Source organism: Hyla sarda, chromosome 7 (genome assembly GCF_029499605.1).
Source record: "Hyla sarda isolate aHylSar1 chromosome 7, aHylSar1.hap1, whole genome shotgun sequence".
Taxonomy (NCBI): Eukaryota; Metazoa; Chordata; class Amphibia; order Anura; family Hylidae; genus Hyla; species Hyla sarda.
This window is the reverse complement of record NC_079195.1, coordinates 165,811,991-165,835,829: the sequence shown is the minus strand read 5'-3', so window position 1 is coordinate 165,835,829 and position 23,839 is coordinate 165,811,991. Positions and strand designations below refer to the sequence as shown.

General features: G+C 44.8%; 1 protein-coding gene across 1 annotated transcript in view; it reads left to right on the top strand.

The window, feature by feature from the left end:
* Positions 1-1,819: 1,819 nt before the first annotated feature.
* The window catches only part of CALY (calcyon neuron specific vesicular protein), a 98,665-nt gene continuing 76,645 nt past the window's right edge, over positions 1,820-23,839 (top strand). The window contains exon 1 of the mRNA XM_056531218.1: positions 1,820-1,977. Coding sequence (XP_056387193.1) covers positions 1,920-1,977 — 58 coding nt within the window. The 5' untranslated portion in view covers positions 1,820-1,919. The remainder of the gene's footprint in view (positions 1,978-23,839) is intronic.

Here is a 23,839-nt window from a genome sequence, read left to right as displayed (position 1 = left end):
TTCTGGGAGTTGTAGTGGTGAAACAGCTGGAGGCACCCTGTGGTGAAAATAATAACTTTATTAGCGCAGCAGTGCTACTTCGGGAGCAGCAGCAGCGGCGGCGGCGCCGCTCTCCCGAAATCCGCTCCCCACCCCCATATCTCTAGTGCTGAGCGGCAGCGCTCCCCCGAACCCCGCTTCCCCCACCCCATTCCTCCAGTAGTGAAGACTTACCGGAGGATCAATGAGCTGCCTCCGGACAGGGTAACGGCCTCCGGACAGGGTAACGGGGGCGGGCGGGCAGGGCCGCGCGCGAGGCCAGTGGAGCTGGCCAATGCGCGCAGCCCCAGCTATCAGCGTGCTCGCTCTCATCTGTCTGATTGACAGGCGGGAGCGAGCACCGCAGTGACTGGATTTTGACTCATTGCCAGGCTGAAATGAGTCGAAATCCAGTAGTGACGTCACTGCAGAATGCATTCGGCCACTAGGAGGGCGACCCCTAGTGGCCGAATTTAAAAGTGATTTTAAACTTGTTTAAAATCACTTTTTTAAATTAAAGTATATTAGAGATATGTTGTAGTACTTAAGTACTACAACATATCAATTTTTAGATTTCATGACAGTGCCCATTTAAGGTCAAAATGGGCTTGGTCCTTAAGGGGTTAATAGAGACTGTCAGAATGAGCAGCGAGCTGGGGAGAGAATTGCACAGCTGTGTGCTTCTCCTGGCTGTATCTAGAGATTATTGGAGCCTAACCGGTCAAAACTTTTGAAATGTTTGTGTGACATTTTATAAATGACAGTGATGCTGTAAGCAGACACAAATAATAACAAGCACAATATAAAATAAAGGAATGAATTATTATTAAGACACAGGAATTCTGGGTGCCCCCTAATGCTAATGCTAATTTAACAAACTAAAGTTGGCATACATGAAGGGACCCCCCCCCCCCCCCCCCAGGTTTTTAAAAAAGGGGAGATCCCAACACCTATTTACTGTATTGCATATGATGTTGGTATTCCTATATGTTGGTTTGCTTGGTTGAGTCCAGAAGTACATGCTGAAATGATCATATAAGGGTTATGGTTACATTGACACTCTTATCCAGCTTCTCACTGATCAGCTCTTTGTGCACAGTTTGCTACCTAGAATGCAAAAGCTCAAATAGCTCCATCAGTCCATCTTATATTTAGCTGCTTGTTCCAGAGAAAAGCAAAACAGTGCCCTAATTCATCATTTGTAGCCTGTTTTACAGCGTGGATTACATATGAAGACTTAGAAGCAACACTATGTGTGGACAGCTCTCTCCCTCGTGTTTCCAGCACCAGCGCACGGGCTAGCCGGCAGCGTCCCCAGACCGGAACAACGGTATAAAAAAGGAATGTCCAGCGCCAAGTGCAGTAAAACGACAGGTACTTTATTGTAGGATCAGCAGATACAAACTTGCATCAGGCAGGAGCCGACGCGTTTCGGTCCAAAACGCGTCGGCTCCTGCCTGATGCAAATTTTTATCTGCTGATCCTACAATAAAGTACCTGTCGTTTTACTGCACCTGGCGCTGGACATTCCTTTGTTATACATATGAAGACATTCTGATTTCCCAAGTTCTTACCAGCAATAATAATCTTTTTTTTCTGCTTTTGTTATTATGTGCTCTAATTGGAAATCTACTGGTTGCTGTTAATATAACTGATATAATGAAGCATTTTATTACATAATTATAGCATGTTATGTGACACTGCATATTTGCTGCACAATTAAGGCCACCACATATTCTTATGTCTCAGAGATACTCATGCAGGCTTTGCTATTTGTGTCAGGTTTACAGAAACCATTTTCCCTAAGCCCACCCTTTGGGAGACAGTCTGAGAAAACATCACCTAGGAAACCAAGCTTCGTCAGATTCTGCACAGACACACACACTTACATACATACATAAATGCTAACAGTCGCATCCGAAGCTCCACAGCGGCTCTTTCATCATCCTGGAGTCAGAGGTAATCGTTGGGTCAGGGTGGTATTTGTATAACCCTTTCTCTGCTAGTGTTATATTAAATACTGTCTGATAATTTCTCTATTTAAAGATGATGGCAATCTTTATTAGGAATTTAGTAGATTTCCCCTTGTGCGTTTGATCTGGCATTTAGATACTGGTATTAACCCTGTCTTACTTTGTTTCACAGCCATATATTTACTGATATATTCTCTTCTTATTTGAGAGGAGGTAATGACTTCATGTACATTAAAGCAAAAAAGCCATAGACATTTGACAATTATTGCGCAGGAAAAATAAAAGCTATACATGAGTAAGGAGAGTATTATTATATATGAACATAATATCTGTGTCATATTACAACATTGCATAGGTGTGTACAATAGGCAAGATTGGTAGCTGGTGGTTTTGTGTGCAGGTATTTGTCTCAATCTGCAGTGTTTATATTGTTCCATATAACATGACGTCATCCTAAATCCTTTATGCTTTTTTCTCTTGCCATAACAGACACAATGCATTTATTTTTATTTTTTGGGGCCACAAAATAATTATCTATTTATTTATTTATTTATTTATATGCATGCATAAAATATCCCAATATATATATATATATATATATATATATATATATATATATATATATGTATATGTATAAAGAGAGAGAGAGAGAGAGAGCGCTCTATCTGTTTACTGCTGCTGCTATCTCTGTGGTATCCGGACATAAATTAGTTACTCTGGGGCAAAAAAGTATTTAGTCAGCCACCAGTTGTGCAGGTTCTCCTACTTAAAAAGATGAGAGAGGCTTGTCATTTTCATCATAGGTATACCTCAAATATGAGGGACATAATGAGAAAAAAAAATCCATAAAATCACAGATTTTTAAAGAATTTATTTGCAAATGATGGTGGAAAATAAGTATTTGGTCACCTACAAACAAGCAAGATTTTGGGCTCTCACAGACCTGTAACAACTTCTTTAAGAGTCTTCTCTGTCCTCCACTCGTTACCTGTATTAATGGCACCTGTTTGAAATTATCAGTATAAAAGACACCTGTCCACAACCTCAAACAGTCACACTCCAAACACCACTATGGCCAAGACCAAAGAGCTGTCGAAGGACACCAGAAACAAAACTGTAGACCTGCACAAGGCTGGAAGACTGAATCTGCAAAAGTCACGCAGCTTGGTGTGAAGAAATCAACTGTGGGAGCAATTTATAAAAAAATGGAAGATATACAAGACCACTGATAATCTCCCTCGATCTGGGCCTCATCAAGATCTCACGCTGTGGTGTCAAAATTATCACAAGAACAATGAGCATAAATCCCAGAGCCACACGGGGGGGGGGGGGGGGGGGGTTTGGGGACCTAGTGAATTATCTGCAGAGAGCTGGGACCAAAGTAACAAAGGCAACCATTAGTACCACACTACGCCGCCCGGGACTCAAATCATGCAGTGCCAGACGTGTCCCCCTGCTTAAGCCAGTACATGTCCATGCCCATCTGAAGTTTTCTAGAGAGCATTTGGATGATCCAGAAGAGGATTGGGAGAATGTAATGGTCAGATGAAACCAAAGTAGAACTTTATGGTAAAAACTTGTCATGTTTGGAGGAGAAAGAATGCTGAGTTGCATCCAAAGAACACCATACCTACTGTGAAGCATGGTGGTGGAAGCATCATGCTTTGGGGCTGTTTTTCTGCTAAGGGACCATGACGACTGATCTGTGTGGAGCCATGTATCGTGAGATTTTGAGTGAAAACCTCATTCCATCAGCAAGGGCATTGAAGATGAAACGTATTGGGTCTTTAAGCATGACAATGATCCCAAACACTCTGCCTGGGCAACGAAGGAGTGGCTTCATAAGAAGCATTTCAAGGTCCTGGAGTGGCCTAGCCAGTCTCCAGATCTAAACCCCATAGAAAAACTTTTGAGGGAGTTGAAAGTCTGTGTTGCCCAGTGACAGCCCCAAAACATCACTGCTCTATAGGAGATGTGCATGGAGGAATGGGCCAAAATATCAGTAACAGTGTGTGAAAACCTTGTGAAGACCTACAGAAAACGTTTGACCTCTGTCATTATAACAAAGTATTGAGATTAACTTTTGTTATTGACCAAATACTTATTTTCCACCATAATTTGCAAATAAATTCTTTAAAAATCAGACAATGTGATTTTATGGATTTTTTTCTCTCATAGTTGAGGTATACCTATGATGAAAATTACAGGCCTCTCTCATCTTTTATGTTGGGGAACTTGCACAATTGGTGGCTGACTAAATACTTTTTTGCCCCACTGTATATCTCCTCCTTCAGACTGTGTTTACTCAATGCTTTTTGCCCCGTTATTTCCAAAAATTTTACTTCAAATGCGAGAATCACTGTAAAAAACATGTTATTGTTATAGCAATTTAGGAAAATCACATCCCAAACACAGTCACATTGTAAAAAAGCTGTAAAAATTTTACATGTGAACACAGCCTAAAGGCTTCAATTCTTTATAGAATTACTCTTAAAGGATACCTGTCAGACCCCCCCCCCCAAAAAAAAAAAAAAAAAAAAAACTGTTAGGATCCTTTCACACTATAAATTCATCCATTTTAAAGACCCGTTTTAATGTTCCGTTCTGAAAACCCTTACAATCGCTGTTAAACGGCCGTTACAAAATCCCATACGGCCATTACAAAATCCCATTATAGTCTATGGGATTTTTACATTATCCGTTTGTGTCAAAAGATTATTATTGACAAAATCAGTAACAACAATACAATAGTACTGAAGCATGAGCTACAATACAAGTATATAAATACAAGTAAGCATACAGTATTAGGTAATAACAAAACAACCATAGTTCCCCATAATGAGGGAGGGGTATGGGAAGGCGTAACAGGGGAAAAGGGAAGGAAGAGGAAGGGGTCTGTTACGCTGAGCGCTCCGGGCCCCCTGCTGGCCTCGGAGCGCTCACAGCGTGTGTCCCCAGGCAGCGCTCCGGCGTCTCGGCGTGTGCATCCCCGCTCTCTAGGGCACGCTGGGTCTCTTAGATTTAAAGGGCCAGTGCACCAGTGATTGGTGCCTGGTCCAAAGTAGTTATTAAGGGTTAAGGTTTGTGAGAGACAGTGCTGTTTGGACTTAAAGGGGTTCTCCAGTGCTTAAACATCTTATCCCCTATCCAAAGGATAGGGGATAAGATGCCTGATCGTGGGAGTCCCGCCGCTGGGGACCCCCGGGATCATGCACGTGGCACCCCGTTTGTAATCAGTCCCCGGAGCGTATTCGCTCCGGGTCTGATGACGGGCGACTACAGGGCGGGCGGCGTGTGACGTCACGCCTGCACCGGCGTGTGACGTCACGCTCTGCCCCGCAATGCAAGCCTACGGGAGGGGGCGTGATAGCTATCACGCCCCCTCCTGTAGGTTTCCTTTCCTTCTGAGCGTGCTAAGGTGGCATTCATGCTCTGTCTGCTCACCGGGAAAGCCCTGGCCTGGGCTACACCATTATGGGACTGCTCTGATCCTGCCACAACCTCCGTCCAGCGCTTCGGTCGGGAGTTTCGGAGTGTATTCGAGGAACCCACCTGGGTATCCTCTGCAGAGACAGCTTTGCTAAATTTGACCCAAGGAGGCGCTTCTGTGGGTGATTACGCCATCCAATTCTGTACTCTCGCCTCAGAGTTGAATTGGAACAATGAAGCCCTATGTGCTACATTCAAGAAGGGACCAAGCAGTGAGATTAAGGACGTTCTAGCTGCACGTGAGATACCTGCTAACCTTGGTGACCTCATTCTCCTGGCCACAAGGATTGACAAGCGTTTCTCAGAGAGACAAAGGAACTACTTCAAGAAAGAGAGAAGGCTCGTACAAGACGCTATACTCGCTTGTCTCCGTTTTTTTCAGCATCCACTGCACCTCTTCTCTGGGCCTCCCGCTGTGGAAGCCATGCAAGTGGACCGGTCTCGCCTGACCTCACAAGAACGGAGTCGTCGCATACTCGAAAATTTGTGTCTGTACTGCGCTAGTACCGAGCATTTCCTCAGAGACTGTCCTCTCCGCGTTCTGGGAAACGCACGCACTTAGTAAACATAGGAGAGTCCTTGCTAGGTGTGGATTCTTCCTCTCCACGCCTGACGGTATCTGTGCAGCTTTCCGTGCCTGCCAAGTCTTCCTTCACTGCCACAGCCTTCTTGGATTCTGGATCTGCCGGCAATTTCATCCATGCCTCCTTGATAGACAAGCATCAAATTCCTGTGGTCCGTTTGTCCAAGCCTTTCTTCATCTCTACAGTCAATGGAGAGAGACTTACTACTACTGTCCAGTACCGCACTCCACCTCTACAGATGGACATTGGCTTTCTGCATACTGAAAGTTTGGAGTTCTTTGTCCTACCCTTTTGCTCCTCTGAACTCCTCCTTGGTTTTCCCTGGCTTCAGCACCATTGTCCCGTCCTGGATTGGACCACCGGAGAAATCCAGAGTTGGAGGTCCTCTTGCTTCGGCCGCTGCCTCAAGACTGTACCCGTCAAGCAAGACCCTTTTGCTTCTCCACCACCAGGCCTTCCAGAACCCTACCACAGTTTTGCCGACGTCTTTTGTAAGAAGCAAGCGGAAGTTCTTCCACCTCATAGACCCTATGATTGTCCGATCGATCTAATATCTGATGCCAGGGACGACTCCTCCTCGGGGTCGTATCTATCCACTCTCTCCAGCAGAGACTCTTTCCATGTCGGAGTGCATCCGAGAAAACCTGCAGAGGGGTTTCCTAAGGAAGTCCTCTTCTCCAGCTGGAGCCGTTTTTTTCTTTGTTAGTAAAAAGGACGGCTCCCTCCGCCCATGCATAATTACAGAGGACTTAACAAGATCACAGTTAAGAACCGTTACCCTCTCCCCTTGATCTCTGAGCTCTTTGACCGTCTGCATGGGGCCAGAATCTTTACCAAGCTGGATCTCCGTGGAGCTTACAACTTGATTCGAATTAGAGAGGGTGACGGCCTTTAACACACGAGATGGCCATTTTGAATACCTAGTGTTGCCCTTTGGCCTCTGCAAAGCGCCTGCCGTGTTTCAAGAATTTGTCAATTACCTTTTCAGAGATCTGCTTTACACCTGCGTGGTCGTTTACCTTGACGGCATTCTCATTTTCTCCTCAAACCTTGAGCAACACCAGGATCATGTACGCCAAGTCCTTTCACGCCTTCGAAGAAACCGCCTCTACGCAAAAATCGAGAAGTGCCTGTTCGAGCGGTCCAGTCTGCCCTTCCTGGGGCACATAATTTCCGCCCAAGGTTTACAGATGGACCCGGCTAAGCTCTCCGCAGTTCTGGACTGGCCATGCCCCTCTGGACTTCGTGCCATCCAAAGGTTTTTGGGTTTCGCCAACTATTATAGGCAATTCATCCCTTATTTCTCCACCCTGGTCTCTCCCATAGTGTCCTTGACCAAGAAAGGTGCTAATCCCAAATCGTGGCCTCCTCAAGCAGAAGAAGCCTTCCAGTCCCTGAAAGCCGCTTTTGCCACCGCACCTGTACTTTCCAGACCGGACCCCACTAAGCCTTTTTCTCTGGAAGTGGATGCCTCCTCCGTGGGTGCCAGAGCCGTGCTCACCCAGAAGTCATCTAGAGGCAGGACCCTAACTTGCGGCTTTTTCTCCAAGACCTTCACCCCAGCCGAGCGAGACTAGTCGATTGGTGACAGGGAGTTGCTGGCCATCAAATTGTCTCTTGAGGAGTGGAGACATCTTCTCGAGGGATCCATCCATCCGGTGTTCATTTACACGGACCACAAAAATATTGCCTATCTTCAGTCCGCACAGAGGCTCAATCCACGCCAGGCTCTTTGGTCCCTGTTCTTTGCTCGCTTCAATTTTGTGATCCATTTCCGTCCGGCAAGCAAGAACATCAGGGCAGATGCCCTCTCCTGCTCTTCAGATGTGATGGGTGACGAGACTACTCCCCAGCATATTATTCCGCCCGAGCTCCTGATTGCCGTTGCTCCTGTGGACCTATGCTCTCTTCCTCCTGGCAAGTCCTATGTGCCTCCTCATCAGTGCCTTCAAATCCTCAAGTGGGGTCACGCTTTCTTGTTTACAGGTCACCCAGGAGTCCTGAAGACACTCCAGCTAATCACCCAAAGATATTGGTGGCCTTCCGTGGAGAGGGATGTCTTGGACTACGTCCAAGCTTGTGCGGTCTGCGCACGGGACAAGTCGCCTCGCCAGAAGCCAGCTGGATTGCTCTTACCTCTTCCTGTTTCTGAGACCCCATGGTCCCACATCGCCATGAATTTTGTGACCGACCTTACTCCTTCCCTTGGCATGACTGTCATTTGGGTGTTAGTGGACCGTTTTTCCAAGATGGTGCACATCGTACCATTACCTGGGCTGCCTTCTGCCCCACTACTGGCTAAGCCATTCTTCAAGCACATTTTCCGTCTGCATGTTTTACCCACGCATATTGCTTTGATCGAGGTGTGCAGTTTGTATCCAAATTCTGGAGGGCTCTTTGCAGTCAGCTCAAAGTGAAATTAGATTCCTCTTCCTCTCATCACCCCCAAACAAACGGTCAAGTGGAACGAGTGAATTAAGTCCTGTGAGATTATCTCCGACACTTTGTTTCTTCTCGCCAAGACAACTGGGCAGATCTCCTCCCGTGGGCAGAGTTCTCTTACAATTACAAGAATTCCATTGGTTCCAATAAATCTCCATTCTTTGTGGTCTACGGACGTTATCCTCTACCTCCTCTGCCCTTGTCTACCTCCTCAGCAGTTCCCGCAGTTGATGAGCTCATCCAGGACTTCTCCACCATTTGGCATGAGACTCGCACTGCCCTTCTTCAAGCCTCTGCCCGCATGAAGTCCCAAGCGGATAAAGAACGCAGAGCTCCTCCGTTTTTTTCCCCTGGAGACAGAGTGTGTCTCTCAGCCAAGTACGTTCGTTTTAGGGTCCCAAGCTACAAACTGGGTCCTCGCTACTTGGGACCCTACAAGATTAAGAAAAGGATAAATCCTGTGGCTTATTAGCTCCATCTCCCTTCCTCCCTTAGGATCCCTAATTCGTTCCACGTCTCCCTCCTTAAGCCTGCAATCTTTAACCGCTTCTCCCCTAAAATCACCACTCCCACTCCTGTGGCTGGCACATCTGATGTCTTCTCCATCAAGGAGATTTTGGCATCCAAATAGGTTAGAGGAAGAAAATTCTTTCTGGTCGACTTGGAGGGCTGCGGTCCTGAAGAGAGATCTTGGGAGCCGGAGGAGAACATCCTGGACCACAGCCTCATCCTCAAGTTCTTCGGTACCAAAAAGAGGGGGAGACCAAAGGGGGGGGGGTACTGTTACGCTGAGCGCTCCGGGCCCCCTGCTGGCCTCGGAGCGCTCTCAGCGTGTGTCCCCAGGCAGCGCCTCGGCGTGTGCGTCCCCACTCTCTAGGGCGTGCGCGCCAGGTCTCTTAGATTTAAAGGGCTAGTGCACCAGTGATTGGTGCCTGGTCCAAAGTGGTTATTAAGGGTTAAGGTTTGTGAGAGGCAGAGGTGTTTGTACTTAATTAGGCATTCACCTGTGCACTGCCTATAAATACCTTCTCCTCTCACAGCCTCCTGCCGGATCTTTGTGCCTTGGGAAAGCGTTCCCTGTTGTTCCAGTGTTACTCTGCCTGTTGCCGACCCGTTGCCCGTGACTACCGCCTTAGAACCTGTGCTGCCTGCCCTGACCATTGCTTCGTCTGACTATGCTTCTGCCTATCCCTCCTGTACCGCGTCTATCTCAGCAACCAGAGGAGTTGAGTTGCTACAGGGTGGAACGACCTGGGGATTACTGCCACAGCAAGACCATCCCACTTTGCGGCAGGCTCTGGTGAAAACCAATAATCCCTTAGACTCTGTTCCCCTGGTACGGCCCACGCCATCTCTCCTCTGGTCCAGTGGATCCACCTCCTGCCATCTGACCGGACTGTGACAGGGTCAAGGTAAAGGTCTTCACATTGATACTGCACAGGTATGGTAAATAGCTATTGCAAGTAAAAAGTTGGAAGATAAGGTAAATCATTCAATCAAAGAGACAAATAATACTGTATGTCCGTGAGAAGAGGAGATCCAGGGCTCCCAAATTTTATTGAACAATTCCATGGTATCTGCTCTTAGAGCATTCAGCTTTTCTGAGATTAGAATTTGGTTAACCCGCAACACAACCATAGGCAATGAGAGTATGGCTGAGCGGAGGGGTTAGAATAGTTAATAGGAATAGGCTTCATAGGAAAATAAAACATATACCCTTGAATCCCATTAACCCCAATAACATAAAGGATGGAAATGTAAAGTGTATGTTCACAAATGCCAGAAGCCTAGCAAATAAAATGGGGGAGCTGGAGGTGTTGATACTGGAGGAATATATTGATATAGTTGGGGTCACTGAGACATGGCTGGACTCCTCGCATGACTGGGCTGTCAATCTGCAGGGTTTTACATTGTTTTGCAAGGATAGAATGAACAGGAAAGGTGGTGGAGTCTGTCTGTATGTAAGAAGTGGTATGAAAGTCAGTGTGAACGATGCCATAGTGTGTGATGATTCTGAGGATGTGGAATCACTGTGGGTAGAATTACAAAGGAGGGAAATACTGAAAAAATATTTGGTGTAATCTACAGACCCCCTAATATCACTGAGGAAATAGAAGGTCGGCTGTATAAACAAATAGAGAGGGCCGCCCGGGCCGGTACAGTGGTAATAATGGGAGATTTTAACTATCCAGACATAGATTGGGGTCGGGGGTTGGCTAAAACTTCAAAGGGGAGAAAATTCCTAAATTTATTGCAGGATAATTTTATGGGCCATTTTGTGGAGGACCCAACAAGAAATGATGCCTTGTTGGATCTGATCATTTCCAACAACGCAGAGCTGGTTGGTAATGTAACTGTGCAGGAAAACCTTGGTAATAGCAACCACAATATAGTTACTTTTGATTTAAAATGTAGAAAACAAAGACAGACGGGGAAGGCAAAAACCTATAACTTTAAAAAGGCAAATTTCCCTGGGCTGAGAGCTGCACTACAGGACATAGACAGGGGGGAGCTGTTCTCAAATACTGATACAGAAGGTAAATGGGAAATTTTTAAATCGACTCTAAATAACTATACAGTTAAATATATACCAAAGGGGAACAAATATAAACGATTAAAACTAAATCCTACATGGCTGACAAATGATGTTAAAAGAGCATTAAACAACAAAAAAAATTGCCTTAAAAAAATCCAAATCTGAGGGGTCAGCTATAACATTTAAACAGTACAAAGAGCTTAATAAAATCTGTAAAAATGTAATAAAAACTGCAAAAATTCAAAATGAGAGACAGGTGGCCAAAGAAAGCAAAACTAATCCTGAATATTTTTTTTAGATATATAAATGCAAAAAAAAACAAGGACAGAGCATGTAGGACCCCTTAATAATAATAATAATAATGGGGAGGTTGTCACGGGCGATCAAGAGAAGGCGGAGCTACTAAATGGGTTCTTTAGTTCTGTATATACTAGGGAAGAAGGAGGAGCTGACATTGGCCAGGTCAGTGCTGGTAACACATCATGTAATGTACTGAACTGGCTTAATGTAGAGATGGTACAAGGTAAGTTAAGTAAAGTAAATGTAAGCAAATCTCCAGGACCAGATGGATTACACCCAAGCGTTCTTAGAGAGGTAAGTTCAGTAATTTCTGTACCCTTGTTCACGATATTTAGAGATTCTCTGGTGTCTGGTAATGTGCCAAGGGACTGACGCAAGGCGAATGTGGTACCAATCTTCAAAGAAGGGCTCTAGGTCTTCCCCAGGAAATTATAGACCGGTAAGTTTAACGTGCATTGTGGGTAAATTGTTTGAAGGACTTATAAGGGATTACATACAGGAATACATGGGGGATAATTGTATTATAAGTGATAGCCAGCATGGGTTTACTAAGGGTAGAAGTTGTCAAACCACTCTAATTTGCTTTTATGAAGAGGTGAGTAGAAGTTTTGACAGAGGAATGGCTGTGGATATAGTGTTTCTGGATTTTGCTAAAGCGTTTGATATTGTCCCTCATAGACGTCTGACAGGTTAAGGTCTTTGGGCTTGGAAACTTTAGTTTGTAACTGGATTGAACACTGGCTCATGGATCATACTCAGAGAGTTGTGGTCAATGATTCGTATTCTGATTTGTCCCTGGTTATTAGTGGTGTACCCAAAGGTTCAGTACTGGGCCCGCTGTTGTTTAATTTATTTATCAATGATGTAGAGGATGGCATTAACAGCTCTGTTTCTATCTTTGCAGATGACACTTAGCTTTGTAGCACAGTACAGTCTATAGAGGATGTGTATAGGTTACAAGATGACTTGGATAGACTAAGTGTCTGGGCATTCACTTGGCAAATGAGGTTCAATGTGGATAAATGTAAAGTTATGCATCTGGGTACTAATTACCTGCATGAATCGTATGTCTTAGGGGGGATTAAACTGGCAGAGTCACTGGTAGAGAAGGATCTGGGTGTACTTGTAGATCACAGACTACAAAATAGCATGCAATGTCAGGCTGCTGCTTCCAAGGCCAGCAGGATATTGTCATGTATCAAAAGAGGCATGGACTCGAGGGACAGGGACATAATACTCCCCCTTTATAAAGCATTGGTACGGCCTCACCTGGAATATGCTGTTCAGTTTTGGTCACCAGTCCATAAAAGGGGCACTGTGTTGCTGGAAAGGGTGCAGAGACGTGCGACTGAACTAATATGGGGCATTGAACATCTTAGCTATGAGAAACGATTAAAGGAGTTACAATTGTTTAGTCTTGAGAAGAGACGTTTAAGGGGGGATAAACGTATATAAATATATCAATGGCCCATACAAAACATATGGAGAAAAACTGTTCCAGGTTAAGCCCCCTCAAAGGACAAGGGGGCACTCCCTCCGTTTGGAGAAGAAAGGGTTTAGTCTCAAGGGACGACATGCCTTCTTTACCATAAGAACTGTGAATTTATGGAACAGTCTACCTCAGGAACTAGTCACAGCAGGAACGATTAATACATTTAAAACAGGGTTAGATACATTCCTGGAACAAAATAACATTAATGCTTATGCAGAAATATAAAATCCCATCCCTTCCCCCAATATCCCACCACACCCCTACCCTTCAATTCCCTGGTTGAACTTGATGGACATATGTCTTTTTTCAACCGTACTAACTATGTAACTATGTAACATTTAGAAGCTATATGTATACGTACCGCCAATAGGATAAATTGGGTCAATTTTTAAAAGCAGCAGAAGAGAGTCCTGGGGGTTTCCGGCCTAAAAGGCAGACATCAGGGGAAAATGGTACTCTTGTGTCCAGGACCGACAAAACGAGATCCATGACTCCACCCCAGAAGGCAGAGACAAATGGGCAAGACCACCAAGTGTGGAGCATGGATCCCGCCTCTGGACAGCCTCAAAAACACAGGGGAGAGAACTCTGGGTATACAGCATGTAAACGAGTAGGTACATAATAGGTACAATGTAAGATTTTTAGAGCAGTTTCAGTGAGGGAAACCTGCCAACTGCCCTTACTAAGTTGAGAACAACAGGTATGCCAATCGGCTAAAGACATGGATATCTGGAGATCTTCCTCCCACTGAGCCATAAACTTCAATTTAACATTATCAGGTGGACTATTGAGGAGGGAGTAGAGAAGAGATAGTGCCCCAGGGCGAGCAGGTGTATACAGAGCCATCGCCTCCAAGGGAGTAGGGGAGATGGGAGAGGAAGTATGGTGGAGGGAGGAAAGGAAGGAAAAGATTTGGGAAAGCCAGAAAAGTGCAGAGGATGGGGGCCTGAACTGTAATAGAAAGGCGTCTTTGGTCATAAGTCTCCCCCTCACCAGAAATCGATTAATAGTTGTAAACTTACTAGCTGTCCACCAACTAAAAGTTGAGTGGGAAAGACCTGGCGGAAAGGAAGGGTTACGAAAGAGAGGCATAGCAGGGGAGAGATGAGATTGGAGCTTGAGCTTGAATCTGACCGAACGCCATAGAAGAAGAGAATAGCGTGAGAGTAGAGCAGAGGAGGGAAGTAAAGAGCAGATTGGACCTGGTGACCACATGAGGGAGCATAAGGTGTACGGAGCTAGTAAATCATTTTCAAGATTATCCCACCTAGGGCCAGGATGACCAACGTTACAAACTAAAAGCTGAGCTATGTGCGCCGCCTTGTAATGTTTCAAAATGTTGGGGACCGAAAGTCCCCCAACTCTTTTGTGATAATACATCACTGAACGAGGGATTCTGGTATGAGAGTCATGCCAGATAAATCTAAACAGATCAGCCTGGAGTGCCCTAAGATCAGCTAGCGGGAGAGGGATGGGAAGTGTCCTAAAGAAATAAAGGAGGCGGGGTAAGATCACCATCTTGACCGAATGGAGACGACCTAGCCACTATATATGGGGCAAATTCCAGCGTGCTAGATCAGCCCTAATAGTACTAAAAAGCGGGGGGGGCTAGTTAAGCCTATACAGAGAAGAAAGATGGGAGAGAAATACCAAGTTAGGGAAGGTAAGAAGAGTAAGGTTTGAGAGCAAAGTTGAGACGTATCAGATCTTGTACCGCTTGAGGGGTGTTGCAGAAAAAAAATATCAGATTTTTTCCTATTAATCACCAGGCCCAAGACGGCAGAAAACTTATCTAGAAAAAATAGATTGGGAAGGGATAGGAGAGGTCTATTTAAGGTGAGCAATAAATCGTCCGTGAATAAATTAACTTTATAGACCGAGTTGGCTATAGACACACCCGAAACATTCGGGTCACTACGGAGAATAATCGCCAGAGGCTCCATAGCCAAATCAAATAGCGCTGGGGAAATGCCTCACTCAATATCTATAGGGGAAGGGGTGGGGAGCTTCAAATAAGCCCGTGGGGCAGAGAAGAGGCATTTCAGGGCTGACACAAAGGGACCACAGAAGCCCATGGTTTTGAGCACCCCAAACAGGTAGGACCACGATACTGTGTCGAATGCCTTCTCTATATCAAGACCTAATAAGGTCAGGGGGGTAGACGTAGTAGAGGCCCAGTGGATGACATCCAGTACTTTGCGAATATTATCAGGGGCCTGGCGTCCCAATATGAACCCTACTTGGTCCCTAAGGATCAGATCAGGGAGAAGAAGATTTAACCTAAGGGCTAGAATGGACGTAAATATTTTCATATCCAACTTAATGAGTGAAATGGGGCAATAATTGGAGGGGTGGAGAGGGTCCTTGTTAGGTTTAGGGATGACAATGACAATGGAGGCCATAAGAAATTCTGTGGGCAAGGGAGAGCCAGACATTAGTCTATTTCAGATGGAAACTAAATGGGGGAGAAGAACAGAGATAATTTTCTTATAATAGAGTGCCAGGAGGCCGTCCGGGCCCGGTGCTTTAAATAATTTCAAATCGGATAAAGCCCCATCAACCTCCTCAATCGATATTGGATCGTTCAGGGAATCCCTAGCAGAGGGGGAAAGAGAAGGTAAAGAAGCAGAAGCAAGTATAGCGTCTAGAACAGCAGCAGAAGGAGGTGAGGCATGTTCCGTATAGAGAGAGGAGTAGAAAGAGTGAAAAGTGTCATAAATACGAGATGGGTTAGAAGAGGGCACTCCAGGCTTCACTTGGATGGTGTGGTCTCTATTGAGGCGTTGTTTCTGGTGTAACATAGAGGCTAACAATTGGTCGGGCTTATCAGCCCATTTTTAATAGATAGCTTGCGTCCAGTGGAGCACTTTTTCAGTGTGGTCCGTAAGGACAGCGTCCAGTTGCAATCTAGTATTTTTGATAGCTTGTAGAAGAGAAGGTTGAGGGTTCAACTGGTGGGCGGTGACTTACCTAGCCAATTTATTTTCTATGGAGGATTGGGTTCTGGTCCTTTCCCTCTTCAATACAGAGGCCAATTTAATAAACCGGCCTAATAAAAAGGCCTTATGGGCCAACCAGGTCCAGTCAATATCAGAGGGGAAAACAGAATTAGAGGAAAAGAAAGAGGAAAGAGCCCCCTCAATAGCAGTACAGATGTGTGGATGTGAGAGAAGAGACTCATTAAGTCTCCACGAATAAGGAGTGTAGCACCTCGTGCCAAAAGCAAACTGTGCAAATACAATATCGTGGTCTGACCACGCACATGAGATGTGCCTGGCATAGAGCAAATGTGGAAGAGAGGGGGTAGAGAGGGGGTAGAAGGATCCGATCTATCCTGTTATATAATTTATGAGGTGGAGAATTATATGTATAGCCCCTCTGTGCCAGATTGTGCTCTCTCCATGTGTCAGCTAAATCATGTGTGGTGAAGGTATCCAGGAGGAGCCTCTGCTGTGTACCCGAAGGTCGGAACGCAATAGTATAGGATCTATCAAGTACTCCATTAAGGATCATATTAAAATCGCCACACCATATAAGGTGTTCATATGGCAGTGTTTGCAATTTAGAAGCTAGGGAGACCAAAAAAATCCAGTGGATTATCATTGGGTGCATACTAATTAATAATACACAGCCATGATCCCTGATAGAGACCCTCTGTAATGAGATACCTGCCTTCCGAATCAATATGTACTTGTTCCACCGTATAAGGGAAGGAATTATGCAGTAAAACAACAACACCTCTAGACTTAGTAGTGTATGAGACCAAATAGAAACGTGAGTATGTAGAGTGGATATGTTTGGGGAAAGATGTAGTGGTGAAATGTGATTCCTGGAGACAAATTACATCAGGGTTATGTCATGGGTAATCTATCATAGCCTTCTTGTGTTTAAGAGGGGAATTAAGCCCCCAGACATTATGAGACATCACACGACACATGAGGAAAAAGGGAGAAAAAGCTGAGAGAAACACATAAATATCAGATGGAGCATAACATTTACCATAGCATAAAGAGAAGGTGGAAGGGATGGGAAAGTACAAGAAGGAGTAATGGACCAAGGGGAGGGGAACAAACCAAAAAGTCTAAACAGAGAAAACAGAAAAAAGTACTTACGGTAATAAACAAATAAATAATCAGTGGAATCCAGAGGGAGGCAGACAGAAAGGACCCCATCGGGTGCACAGTCCCTTCGTGACCACCAACACCTCTGAGGATAAGGCAACATGGTAAACCACCCCCAGGATCGCCTGCTAGTCAGGTGAACCATCACTCAGTAGAGGCTGTAAACAACACCTTATGCAAGAGGGAAATAAAACCAAAATGGGGGAACAAGCCCAAACAATATCATGGGGCTTACTAAAAACTTCGGAGCAAGCACAGGGCATAAAAATGAAAAACTCCCAGACCATACAGCCACTTAAGAACCATGGGAGAAAAAATACATAAAAATACAGCAACAGGATCAGCAGCAGGATAGCGTCCCGAGATTAAGGAAAAATAGAAAATAAAACAGTGAGGCAGGGGGAAAAGTGGAATGAATAAAGCACAAAGTACCACTTAATGTCCTTCATCCAGGTGTTTGAGGCAATGGACAGAGCCGCATTTAAGGAGATTCCACTCTCTGCCATGTCTTCCGAACCTTGGCCAGGCATTGAGGTAAGGGTGTCGGGTCATCAAAGGGCACTTTCTCACGGCGAAGAATCTCCAAAGCCTCCTGGGGTGTACGGGCAGTGAAGAACGTAGATCCTAGTTGAAATTGTAAGCTGAACGGAAAGCCCCATCAATATTTTATCTGCGCCTTCTGCAAAGCTTAGGGTGACAGGTCTCATGTGCCTCCTCCGTTCTAGCATGGAAGGGGCTAGGTTGGCATAGATGTGAACTGATGTCGGCATACCAGGCAGAGGGTCGACATTTCTGGCCACTTGTAGGATACGGTCCTGCGCCTTAGGATAGTGCAGGTTGAGTACCACATCTCGTGGAGCATTAAGGTTTTTTGGGCAGGCCAAAGCCTGATGAATGCGATCCATGCGGAAGAGACCCGGGTCGGCCTGAGGTAGAAGGGCCTTAAACAGTACAATGACCACCAGCGGGAGGTAGCAGTGGGATTCAGGCAGACCCCGGATCCTAAGATTAACTCGTCGGGACCTGTTCTCCAGGTCCTCCATCTTAATTTCAGGCATGTCCAGGCGGTCGGCATGATCTGCACTGGTCAGACGGTCGGCCTCCAGGTCCCCAGCTAAATCATCTGCTTTCAGTTCTAGGTCTGCCACTCTCTGACCCAGGTCTCCTATTTGCTTGGTAAAGTCCGCTAGTTCAGCAGGGGTAAGCGGGATGTCGAGCAGTTGATGAATGGCTTCCTCTACCTCTCGCTCCAGGGTTAGCACCATCTTAGGTTTTGGGCCCGTACGAAAGATCTTGGGTATAGTTTGTGACAACGACCTCTGAGAGGAGCCAGATCGGGTCAGGTCCTGGTTAGCCATGAGGGCTATTTTTGAGTGAGGTTTCGCTGCTAGGGAGCCGATATATCAGCGCTAATCAGGTGGAAGTCCCGCAGGCGGCACGGAGCTCACAGGAGATGCGTCCTCACCAGCGAGCCACGCGCATGCGCCCCAACATTATCCGTTTTAACCCGTCATAGCCCATTATTGATTACGGATGTTATTTTTGTGCATGCACTATTTCTTCTGTCACAGAATAACGTCCTTTATCAATAATGGGTTATGACGGGTTAAAAAGGATAATGTAAAAATCCCATAGACTATAATGGGATTTTGTAACGGCAGTATGGGATTTTGTAACGGCCGTTTAACGGACGATTTTAACGGTTTTCAGAACGGAACTTTAAAACGGGTCTTTAAAACAGATGAATGTGTAAAAGGAGCCTTACATGTTGCTCAGTACCTCATCCTGATCATGCACATCAAATTTTTATGTGTCTACCTATATTTCTCTCAGAATTACCTTTATTTACTTGCCATCATTGCTCAGTGAGGTTTCTGTCCATGCAGAGGCATGGGCCGTGTCCCTCTCTTCTACTCTGTGATGACTCTTTCCCCTCCTCACCCTCCCTCACTCTGCTCTGACTCAAAGATGGCCGGGAGCAAGCACAGCAGCTCTGGACCTGCCTGCAGCCCTGTCAATTACTCATGGTGTCCATGGCGTGTCAATGACCACTAGACACTGCAGGACTGGTATGTGTCCCAGGAGGCAGGAGGACCCCTAGTCGCCACTTTTTTGACTGGCTTTTTCAGTATTAAATACTGGAAATTTTCTGATGAAAGCAGTTAAAAAACATTTTGTTTTTGCATGCTTTATAACATATAAAACATTATTTTATCTGACAGTACCCATTTAACACAAACACTTTGAATGCATGTAAGGTGACACCTACCCAGCTTAAACTGAGTTTCAGTAGTTTAAGCTGTTGGCTGCTGGAGACTATCCAGAATCCCCCCCCCCCCCCTTTCTCATCAGTTAAATCTGGTAAGCACAAGGCATGCACAAGAACCTCTAGACCAGTGATAGCGAACCTTTTTTACCCCGAGTGCCCAAATCTTAATGCACGGTTTGGGCATTTGTATATAGATGTGCAGCAGGGGTCAGACATATATCCATATGTCTGTCCCCCACAGTGCTTCTATAATCGCAGCGCTGTGGGGGCCAGACATATGGATATATGTCTGACCCCTGCAGTGCATCTATATACAGATGCCGCTGCAGCGCTATGCATGACAAGTATTCTTTCAGCAGTGCATCGCACCAGCCAGATGTGCTGCTGTAGAATACTTTTCATTCATAGCGCTGCCGGGGGCATATGATTGTGCTGCGGGGGGGAACATATATAAATGCGCTGAGTGGAGAATGCCCCCTGTTCCACTGTTTAATAACTTCTAATTGCATCGGGTTTCAGAAGTGAGACCCGATGCGATCGATGCCTCAGCCCCTGTTCTGCAACCCCCATCATGGAACAGAGGGGGTTGTAGTACAAGCACTAATGTAGCCTCCCCAGCCACCGGCAGACACCCACAGCTTGGGAATTACTACTCCCATCATGAAAGCATGTCTGCTCCATGATGGGAGTAGTAGTAATCCCTCAGCACTGCAGGAGTCTGCTGATGTCACCTCTTCTGAGCATGTTCAGAAGTAATAATGGAAATTGTAAACCAGGTGCAAACGGAGGACATAAAGACTCATCCGTTTGCCATAGACTTCCTTGTTAAAAATAACGGGCGTTAATTTATCCTTTTCTTGTGACGGAGAAAAATGAGCGCATGTGCCGTTTTTTCTTCCATCACAACTAACGTCCGTTATTCATGACGGGCTATAACGGGAGCACGGATAAGCTTTGCAGCAAGGAGGAAATGAGTAGAGTAGACCCAATCAAGTTCTGGGATGGGGTCAGGAGTGCCAATTGCAGAGAGCGTTGTATTGACTCTGAGCTTACCTTATTGTACAACGCAAATACATTATCCCAGAACACCTGGATACATTGGCATGACCACCAGATATGTTCCATCATACCCTGCTCAGATGGGCTAACCTCCAGAAACATCTTGACATTTTAACATGAAGCTTCACAGGGTGCTAGTACTAATGTGATGCAATTTTTCTCCTGTATGAAGCTCGCCTTAAAAGATTTATTTACCAGTTAGAACAATCTGCTTTTCTTGTCAGTGTTGAGAGATCTTTCAGAACCCTCTTCCACTTTGGCAATAAATGGAACATCACTCTCTTTCGGAGAGTATAGAAGTGAGATATCATGTCCATGATGTGAATACAGTGTAGAAAGATTCAAAAGGTGCCAAAGACAGCAGCAGCAGAGGGAAAGAAAGGCTCTAGAGAAGCTAGAAAGTTGAGCATAAAGAAAGATTAGAAGAACATCACCCCTTAAGTCAGAAAAGGGGCAGAAGCCAGATAAGTGAAAGAAAAGCAGACTTGTGGGACCAAAAAGGAAGGTGACCTTACTCTCCCCAGAAGGAAGGGTGATCAATAAGAGAGGTGAGAGGACCAGGGCAAGAGGAGTAGGACCTAGGGAAAAACCTAGGGCAGTCAAGCAGACGGACACATAAACTTAGGGCACTGAGGAAGGGAGAGATCTATTCATTGGGGGGGTTCCACAAAACTGAAATAGAGTGATGTGGGGACATGCATAGAGCAAGTCAACCCATTTCTTGGTTTGCCTACTAAGAAAGAGATTCTGAATACATGAACCAAAGGCTGCTCTGTGATAGATGGTAAAGTCGGGCAAACCCAGCCCTCCACCCAATTTTGGCCTAGAGAGAAGGGGAAATGGTAGCCTGGCTCATTTACGAATCTATAGAAAACATAAGGAGAGAGACCAAAGCCTCAGAAGAAAAGAGCCCAAGGGAGCCTTCGGGAAAGTTTGAAAATAATAGAGAACTCTATTGACAATATCAGTTTTTCAAAGCCCTAACACGACCCAGTCTAGAGTGGTTAAAATGTGTGTCTATAGTTATACATGGGTATGTCGTCAGGGGAACCATTGTACTGTGTACATAAAGTCTGTGGTAAAGAGTGTCTCATTTCACATAGAAATAAATAGCGTGTAGGTAGGTGATGTCCCATAGGGCAATGAAGCCTATAACATATAATAAGGGAGACCAACACCATTTCCTGCTGTTACCAACAAACTTCTAATTTCACTCCAGTTATTCAGAGCACAGCATAAGTTTCCTACGCTGTGAACCCTGGAACCAGGTTAACTTACGACCAATTAGATCCCAAAAAGCCACAGCTGAGGGGTCACAAAGCTGACAATTCAGTAACACATTTCCAAATCTGCAATACAAAGACATAAGGAACCTTACTATTTTTCCTCTATCTTACCTCACCTTGCAGTGGCTGTGCCAAGACTCATATCACTCCATAGGTTCATACACACTGTAAGTCCCTATGCTGTGAATGTAAGGATTCCCTATAGACAACGGGTTCATCCTCAAAAAACTTGTAGGTAAAACTAGCAGGGCTCTTGTGTCATAAAACCCTTCCCTTTCTATACTTACAGGTGCTAGTTGCAGTTGGCAGAGCGAATAGACCTTACAGTGGCAAAGTAGCCTGGCAATGTTCCAGCGATGCTGAGCACTCGTGGTATCGCCAATGTAATTTCCCTATCCTCTCTTCTGCTTTATCTGACTAAGGCCAGTCACCCCCCCCACCCCTCCCTAAAATGCCAGCCAGAGGGGGTGTGGCCAAAGCACAGAGCTTAGCTAAACTGCTCCCTGCAGTCGACTCAAGTCATGGTCTGTCAATCAGCCAACTGTGTGAGTCAACATGTCTCAAAGCCTCAGCACACAGAGCCCTGCTTGTCCCACCCACACTTCCTGTGTTTTGTCTCTGCACACAAGCAAAAGCTGCAGGGACAAAACAGCATTTTTACCCCAAAATATATAAATTTTTTAACCAATGTATATTACAAATATACATATAATATTATTATCTACATTATATACAAAATTTTTTGCAAATGACAGTGCCCAGTTAACTATTTTCTGTGGGGCACTAGAAAGCCTAGCATAAACACAAGGAGGAAGAGAATGTTTGTGGGCAAGTTCCAAAGCATTGATGGAACTAGGCAAGGGTACCAACTCTGCTGTTTTCATGATTTAAAGGCATGACCCGTGGGATATAAGGACCCCCAGAGAACCACCTTCAGGGCTTCCCACCAGATAAGCATGGGAGTGAAATCTAAGGAGTGGGTGATGTTCAAATGCCAAATGTTATAACGTATCAGATAACAAGTGCTCATTCAACCCCCTTCATTGGGCAGGGTCAAAATAAATAGTCCCTTAGCCATGGGAGTGGTTAGAAAACCAAATGGAGACCATCCTAGAAATAGGAGAATGTGAGACTCAGATAAGGTCAATTCTACTAATAAAAATGATGTTCAGGTGAGTAGAAAGTAACATCTTTAGAGTCAGGATGGAGAGTTCTTCAGAGATCTGTGAGACACAGCTACAGAAGTGATTCTGAATGTTCTGATTTGCCAAGTGAAGGACGACTTACTAGATGTCAAGGGGAGGATCCATTACGACATTTACATTGCCACCAAAGATGATAGGCAAAATGGTTGCAAACTTTCCCAACTGGTGATGACATGTCTTGGCAAATAGGACTTGCCCCTGCCTGGGAAAGTTTAAAGCCACCAGGACCATCTGGTGATGTTGCAAAGGAACCTGCAGGCAAAGGAACCTGCCTCCTTCATCTGCAAGAGTAGAGAGGACAACAGGGTTAGAATTCTTATGAAAGGCAATTGGAGGACAAAGAGAGGCTGAGGAGAAGGAAGCTGAGACCACGCTGTCAAGGAAGAGGTGAAATGGATCAGGATAGTGATATCATATACTATTATTCTTGTAACAAGTGCATGCAACACGTTTCAAAACCATCCGTTTTTTTCATCAGGTGTGATCATACTAAAACTTGGATATAATTTATACAGGATGTGATCAAGACGTCATACATACACGTGACATGTTGATCATTCATAAAACATAGAAAAGACATAAAAAAACATGGAAAAAAAATATATACAGAGCATGATAAAGTTACATTGCTATACAATTCCTGGTTAACTATTATGGATAAATTATAGAAACATATATCACAAAAAGGAGATTAAAAATTCATAAATCTAAAAAGCAGTCTTTTCAACCCATGAGCCCACAGCGAATTACTGTTAAAAATCCAAAATGATTCTCTATTAATGAGTCTTTGATATCTGTAATGTGTTCCATTGGGAATAGATTCAATTATATGCACTGGCAAACAGTGGGGGTCACTTGCATGAATCATAGTGACATGACATGTCCAAAAATAATCAAAAAACTAATCAAAAAACTGTACTGAAGGAAAATACTAAATATTCGGATGATAGAATAAAATGTAACTTTATAACAAATTTTTATAGTTCTACATTCCAAATTCATAATTAAAAAAATAATAATTGGGCGGTACTGCTAAGTGACCCCATACTGAAAGATAAAATTCCC